Raw genomic sequence first — 7,594 nt, 5'->3', positions numbered from 1 at the left:
TCACGGCCGCTCATCCTACGGCAGAGGAAATGAAATCCCGTCCGGGATGCGATTCGCGCGACGTTTGTCCCGTTATTAGATCAACGTTACTCCGTGAGAGCTGCCGCCTCGATAGAAAGAGAGAAGAGAGCAAGAGAAAGAGAGAGGAGAAAGATAGAAAGAGAGAAATAGGAAATATCGTTCTCCTTTCCTCCCACGATGGTCGTGGAATACGTCTTTCGCATTTCAAAGCGTATCCCGCCTTCCGGCCGATACTTCCTGCGAAAATCGCTCCACTCTCCTACCCATCCACGGCTTGCACAGTAATCAATCGAGGGGACGAGCGGAGAAACTGTCTGTCGACGCGTTCTTTTTCCCGAGATATTCCAAAGCGCCACGTACAGGACTTTCCTCCCCTCGAGTCGACGTTTAATAGAATCGAATACTTCGTTTTTATTAGCCGACAGTGTCGTTCGTTTCGAAGCTCCGCTGTCTCGATAATTTCTTTCAAGTCCTTTCGCTCTATTTGTTTTTGGGAACTGTGTCTGATTAACAGACTTATGTCGACAGTCGGCTACTGGTTTCTGTTTCTCCTTCGCCAATTCTTTGCGTTCTTTCGATACTTGTATGTTGATTTTAATTTTGATTTTCGAAGTTAAATTGCGTGAAACAGATTTCAAGCATCCATTGAATCTTCCAACGGAATTATAACTTTGGTAACCATGTAAAACATGATAATTTGTAACAGGATGATTTGTGAAAAAATTGTGAAGTATTAACAAAATACGTAAGTTTGGAAAACGATGTTTTCCAGTTCATGTTCTGTATTTTATCCAGTAGAGAAAATCTACACCCTGTTTCGATTGTTTCACGTTCTCTAAGGATAAGCTTCGTGTTCCTTATATTTCTTTTTTTAATAATTTCTCGACGAAGAATGATCGACGTCTAAAGCTTCTAAAGGTCATCAAGGAAGGACATTGCTGTGGGTATACACCAAGGTCAACGTTATTCAAACTCACTTTATGCTAATTAACCTTGTTTGGTAATCAGGCTATCTGACCAGCCGTATAAAACACTCAATAATTAGATGATTCATAGACGAAATTCTTCAACAAAATCATTCGAATGCTAACCTAACCGCGAAAATTTCAAAAACAATATTTGTATCTTTATATAGTCGATCAATCTGGCTTTGTAATTTGTAATATATCTAACTAAGCAAATTTATATATTTTATGGGAATCGTTGTATATCTACCAATATTAAAAATAAGTGTCATATTTTACAAACCTCTTTTGTTAACAAGCAACTGGTTAACAAACAATGAGCTATGGCTTAAACCTTCTAAAGATTACTCAGGACGATTTCTACGACACATATGTCAAGATCAACTGACTCCCCTATAAGGAATAATTGCCAAAAATCTTTGATTTTTTTTATTACGATAGGACAGCGTCCTCTTAACGAGTCAGAACCTCGAAACGGATTTTCGCGGTGAGGAACGCGGGTTGGATGGTCGGCGCGCATTTACCACCTGCATCGGGCCGAATTAATAGTTCGCTGTGCCGCGAAACCCGTAAATAATGCCTCCTGACAGCCGGAGCCGAACGTCGATGAATAACGAGCCACGGAGCCTTCGACTTCGAATTTTTTCTCTTTTCTTTCCGTGCGGTGTGAGCGCGCGCCCGCCTGGACCACACGCGCGTTCCCCGCGCGATGTGTGCAAGACAACCGGCTCGTATATAACCTTTTATGCGCTGACGAAACACGCGGAGAGGACGCATCGCGATCGGTCGTGGAGGAAAATCCAGAGGTAAAAAAAAAGAAAAAAAATACGCCGCCGAATCGGTAGAAAAATCCTGAAAGGAAGGGGAAGGAAACGCGAGGGAGAGAAAAAGGGAGAAAGAGAGAAAACGCGACTGACACGCGTGCAAACGTATGCACGTTATTGCACATGCGCGTGTAAGCGGCGAACAAAGCTCGTCTCCGATGAACTCCTCCACGTGAACGCGGAACTCGACGCATCGATACAGGAAACGACGCGATACACCGCGAAAAACCAAAGAGAAACTTGCGTGCACACGCGAACACGGACGTGTGACCATAGAGCGGACCGACGATGACGTGTACGCGCCGTCGTGAATATTTGAAGAGATATCCTGCCGCTTTCTCACCCTTCCTTTTCCCTGCCGTTGGACGTTATCGCAATTTTTCACGTGGGTGTCCGCGAACACGTGTTCCCGCGCCTCGTTTCCGATCGATGCCAGCCAGCCTCTTCTTCGAATTGACTTTTCACGGTTACGAGCTGCGGGATGATTCAATGAGACAGCTTCTTCTCTGTTCTATCGTTAGACACGCGTTAGGCTATGGTTACAGTGAATGCGTGGTGTGACGAACACGAGTACGTGAGAACGATCAAATATACGCTGTGGTTCTAAATTGTACAAGCGAAAGATTCAGGGAGATTCTATGAATCGAAATAAGACAAAAATCGAGGAAGAGAAGATCGCGTTGGAGGCTTCGTTGCTCCCACTGGCACCACGATTGAGGTGTTGATAATATTAGTCTGAACATTGAGAAAATGACACAAGCCAACTATTGTATATAAATGTTATGAAAAATATTATTGAACAGGCACATATTCGTAAAACAGCTAGAGATGACCATTTAACCGATATCGTGTCTCACGCGATTGAAATAATTGAAGAAATTATCATTGAAACACATATACCTATACTGTTTCATCTAAGGTTAAAGACAAAGCGGTGAACTTCTTCTACGCCACCCTGTACATAGATTCTTACGCGTGAATGCATTTCGGCGTTCAGGTGTTTCATTCATTAAAACACACATTCACTGTAGCCATAGCCTCAAGAGACGGGAAGCTTTCTACTTGTGATTAGAACAGGTAGAAATTTACGAGAGGCTCGACCATTCGCGTTTCCTTCACGGTCTTCGTGACAGCAGACGTTGTCAGATAGAACTTATAATATTCGCTATTGACTAAGTTGAAACTCGGTTAAAGATTCCATGGCTGTACACCGGCAACAATGATAGGTTAGAAGTCAAGGAAAAGAAGAAGAGGATGAAGAGGAGAAGAGAAAAAAATAGCGAAGGCAAGATATGGTCAAGAGAAGGTAAGCATCGTGCCAAGGTTAAGTCGGCAGAGAAAGAGGAAGGAAGACAAGTGAAGACAAGCAGAAGAAAAGTGAATGATGGGACTATAATGACGGAGCCTTCTCCTAATTCCAGTCGACACCTCTCTCTTCTTCCTTCGTCTTCGACACCTCTGGAACGAGACGGAATAATTCACGTGGTGGAAAGGGAGATAGAGAACGAGAGGATCAGAAGCTACAAGAGAGAACTGGGGAGAATCTTCTCCCTTGCTGTCTCCTGCCCTCTTTCCTTCTCTCCCTTCGTTCCTCTATTCTTCGCCGCTCTCGTCGGGGATTAATAACGGCCTACCATTGTTGCCATGGCAACTCTCGAAGCGTTAAAAACTCCTCGGCCCTAACCCTGATCGTTCGCTTAAAGTTTCACGGCGAAAGGGTTGAAGTCACCCTTCGAACGATCTCGATGGACGCGGCGATGACTCCTGGACTGGTCGTTACGCGTCATCTACGACGATCGCGGTGATCTTTAACGGTTCGGAATGATATTAACCCTACTACGTTCTTTCGGCCATGCCCGATCCTCTTACGTTAAAAAATATCTTCAGTTTGGACAAAATAATAAGAAACTCTTATCGTTACGTATGATTTTTCGTTTCGATCTTTCATGTGAAATAAAAATTCGAGAATCGTTGCAGCGTTTACGTTTCAGGTATGTTTCACCTGCTTTACAGGCTGCTAATTAACGTAATTATCCGTCGATGAAAAAACAACACGAGGCAAAAGAGCGTTAACGTCGGATGACCGTAACGGAAGCTGGTCCTCTCGTTGCGCAAAGGCTCAAAGGAATCGCGATACCAAAGAAAAAGGGTTCGTTCTTGCAGGGTGAATCGGAAGGAAGGATTCGCATAAATCCATCCTCTGACTTGCTCGGAACCACCCTACAAGCGGGCCATGAATATTGATCAGCTCCATTCTCTCCGTACATCGTCCTACTCTCACGCGCTGCGTCCTTCCATCAGGACTTTCCTTTCTCGTCCTTTCCACCCTCTCATCCAGGCCCTCCTTGTTTTCTCCTTCTCCTTATGCGGCCTCCTGTCCCGTGACCTGGCAAACAACGAACTCTATTTACGATAGACTTTATCTTGACGTGATCTAGTTATGCCAGGCACGACCCACTATGCTAGATCATTGTATGGGATCACCCTTGATCATTGAATCTTATTCTATCATTCGTCCATCGTGTCGTAGCGAGGAACACGTATTTTTCAGCGGTACATCCATTACAGCCGAAGATTCAGGACCTTGGATCAATTCGATGTAGCTTTTGACTATAACCGATCGAATCGTTTTTTTATCGTATTTTATCGTAGTTTTCTATCGCCAGAAAATGTCTTAAGTTTGAGAGAAATACGAAAGGACCTTCGTATTAATTTCCTACGAAGAATTTTCGTAAAATAAGGTAGCGGAGAGAAGATGAAAGTTAAAGATCTTCATAAAGAGTACAGTTAATCCTGCGCAGTTTCTGAAATGGCCATTATTTATATTAGCACGAAGAGCCAAAGAAAACCTACACGAGGATGCTTACCGTCCCACACGAGATTTCACGAATGTTTGAACCACTTGCCTCTCTCCGCGCAAGTGGAACATCGCTAGAGGCGGTTTATCCAGCAATAACGCTAAACATCCAAAATGAAGTAGCACGTGTGCAATCCAGATTGGTAGACGTCGTGCAAGACGAACATACTGTATCTATTTGTCGCGACGAGCGCCGCGACGCAAGAGACGGAGTGGATGACACGAGCGTGTGTACGAGCGAGAAAAAGGGTTCCGCGAGGCAGAGAGTATCAACGAAAAGCGACATGGAGAGAGAAAGAGAGAGAGAGAGAGAGAGAGAGAGAGAGAGAGAGAGAGAAAGAGAAGGAGGGAACGCGTGGATCCACAGACGTATGCACACACGTGCACCACACGGGGGCAACGTAGACGAGTCCGTACGAGAAGGTAGTTCAGTTCCGGTCCGGGCCATTAGTTGATGAGCTACCTCGTTTCCATCCCCTCTCGTAGGCCACGCTAGCGGCAACCACCCCCTCCTAACCCGTCCGACGTTCCACCTACATCCCACACCACCTACGAGAGGTCCTGAAAAGCTCGCGTGGCATTGTGGGATCTATTATTGCCCTCCTGGACTTACATGTTTCGATGCAACGGCAGCAAACTCAGCCAGCCAACCAGCCAACCACCCAACCAGTCAGCCAGACGAACGAACGAACGAACGAACGGATGGACGTACCGACAGACACACGGGGAAAATCCAGCTCCCCGCTAGCCGACACACCGCTTCGTCGATTTCCAACAGCCAGAGAAACTCTGTGTTCTCCCTTTCTGCCTGCGTTTGCTCGCTCGCACGCTGAAATCCGGTGTACCAGTCATGTATCGTAAAACGCGGGATCCCCCCTCTAGTTACTGTGAAAGTCGTAACAACAAGGCTCACAGGCACCCACGCGCACATGTAGCCAGATTATACCAGAAATCTGCATTATCACTCGCACGTTACAAGACCGCGGTTTCGCGGGTACTCGCTTCTCGATTTTGATGGGATCGTCACTTAATTGTGATGGATCCCGACGCTTTCATTTAGCCGAGGCTTGCACGGTTTTCGGCTGCTCTATTTCACACCGACGTGTCTTTCACTGACGAGCAGGTCAAGGGTGGCTTTTTGCATCCTCGTCCGCGTGATTTACCCCTTTTTTTCGGCTCGCGTTCGACTTTCTTCTCCGTAAAGGTACACGTTACACGTACATGGTTTGTGGTTTGCGTTTATCGTGCGTGGTTACTCTTATTTTATCGAAGACACATGGAAGACTGGCCTCGACGACGGAACCTACCAGAATGGCAGACAATACTTCCGGTCGCCGGTGGTTCTTAAAGATAGCGATAAGCCCATAAACGCAAACACGGCCGAAGCTACAGAGAAATGGATGCACGGCATGGCAAAAAGTCGTTGAAAAAAAGAGGAAAACGAGGCGGTCCCGGCGGGAGGGATGGAGAAAGAGAAAGCGGCAGCAAGGCATTCAGCGCATTCACGGGGAAGAACTCTGCACGAACGAGCGAGCTCGTGAATGAACCAAGTCCCGACCCGGTGTACTACCCCCTAGCCACCCTCGAAACCACCCTATCTCGGGCATTATCGTTATTAAACACCTCGAAGGGCCGCCGCCGACGTAGCAGATCCTCCGAGTTTCAGGACTCAACTTCCAATCGACGATATTTTTCCTCGGAATCACTCTGTCTCCTTGGACGAAGAAGACGTGGACCGTGTTGGAGATGCTGAGATCGCGATATACGTAGAATGTTTCAAAATTTCTGACGAAAATACTAAAGCGCTTGACGTAGTAATTAGTTTCAATTTATAACAATTTCGTGATCGTTAAGAGGGTTGAAAATTCGGAGGTACAATTTCAGGGCAGGCCATATTTATCTAACGGGATAACACGAGGATTTTCGAGTCTCGAAATCCTATCTCACCACTCAAGACAGCCGCCATTGTTTCGAAGAAGGCCGGTCTGCTCCGCGAACAGTGAAACCAACCCCCTTAACCGTAGCATCGGCGAAACGCCGGATGATGTACTGCGCCCCCAGCCCCTTAATTACTGCCGCGTGCAAATTGGAAGGAAAAATTAATCGCAGAAATGACTTAGAGCCGTCGGTACGGGAGGAGGGGGAGCGTGGACGGTGAAGGGAGGTCGAGGGAGAGGGTGGATGAGGAAGCGCACCCGAGGGTCGCACAAAGGGGATGAAAGGAAGTCCGGGGCAATTAGAATGATGCCCTTTGCACGGTCTTCCTCGCTCAACCTCTCTCCATACCTTCACCCCCCTCCGCCGCTATACCGTCTTCCTTCTTTCCACCCCCTCGACTAAAATCATAGAGCGGTCTTCCTCTGTACGCGAAACGAAGAAACGACTGTTCGATGAAAAACGAGTGATTAAAACCGTCTTACACGGAATAAAATATAATACAATAAATAGTATGTATTGTTAGTCATGGTTTTAGGAAATCTGATAAGAAATTTTCTTTTTCTACTGTGCATTCTTCGTTGTTCCGAACAGTGTGAAGTAGAAATTGTAGGTTCAAATAGAATCGCTTGAAGCGGATTTTTCTTAGAATATATCAGCGATATATCAACGATACTGTATACTATCATGCACTATCGCCTAGATAGACATCTATAAAACGCTGACATACGTAAATTCTACGGAAAGTTTTAGTTTCCATTTCGTTTCCATACGTCGTCTGTGAATCGATAATTATGAGTTTCCTAAAGAATTTCTTTATATGGTACATAGAGCATTTATTGTTTATCCACGTTTTTCTCCATGAGAGAACCCGAGGAGCCTATCTTCGCGGAGTCTCCGTTCCTCTAAACAATCGCTCGTGGTATCGACAAATTTTCCGAAAAATACGTAACAAATCGCCACCGAGTTCGTGTGCAAAGTGGCGGCTGGGG

At 45.9% G+C, this 7,594-nt stretch overlaps 1 protein-coding gene across 3 annotated transcripts in view; it reads right to left on the bottom strand.

The window, feature by feature from the left end:
- The window catches only part of LOC112213930, a 216,026-nt gene that overhangs the window by 25,810 nt on the left and 182,622 nt on the right, over nucleotides 1-7,594 (bottom strand). The window contains exon 6 of one of the 3 annotated variants that reach the window (XM_033324393.1): nucleotides 2,154-2,284. The exons of the other annotated variants lie outside the window; for them this stretch is intronic. Within the exon in view, the coding sequence (XP_033180284.1) occupies nucleotides 2,154-2,284 (131 nt within the window). The remainder of the gene's footprint in view (nucleotides 1-2,153; nucleotides 2,285-7,594) is intronic. 3 annotated transcript variants of the gene reach the window in all.

The sequence above is a fragment of the Bombus impatiens genome, unplaced genomic scaffold (assembly GCF_000188095.3).
Source record: "Bombus impatiens unplaced genomic scaffold, BIMP_2.2 scf_2222, whole genome shotgun sequence".
Taxonomy (NCBI): domain Eukaryota; kingdom Metazoa; phylum Arthropoda; class Insecta; order Hymenoptera; family Apidae; genus Bombus; species Bombus impatiens.
Note: the sequence above shows the minus strand (reverse complement) of the source record. Positions and strands in the feature narration are given on the sequence as shown.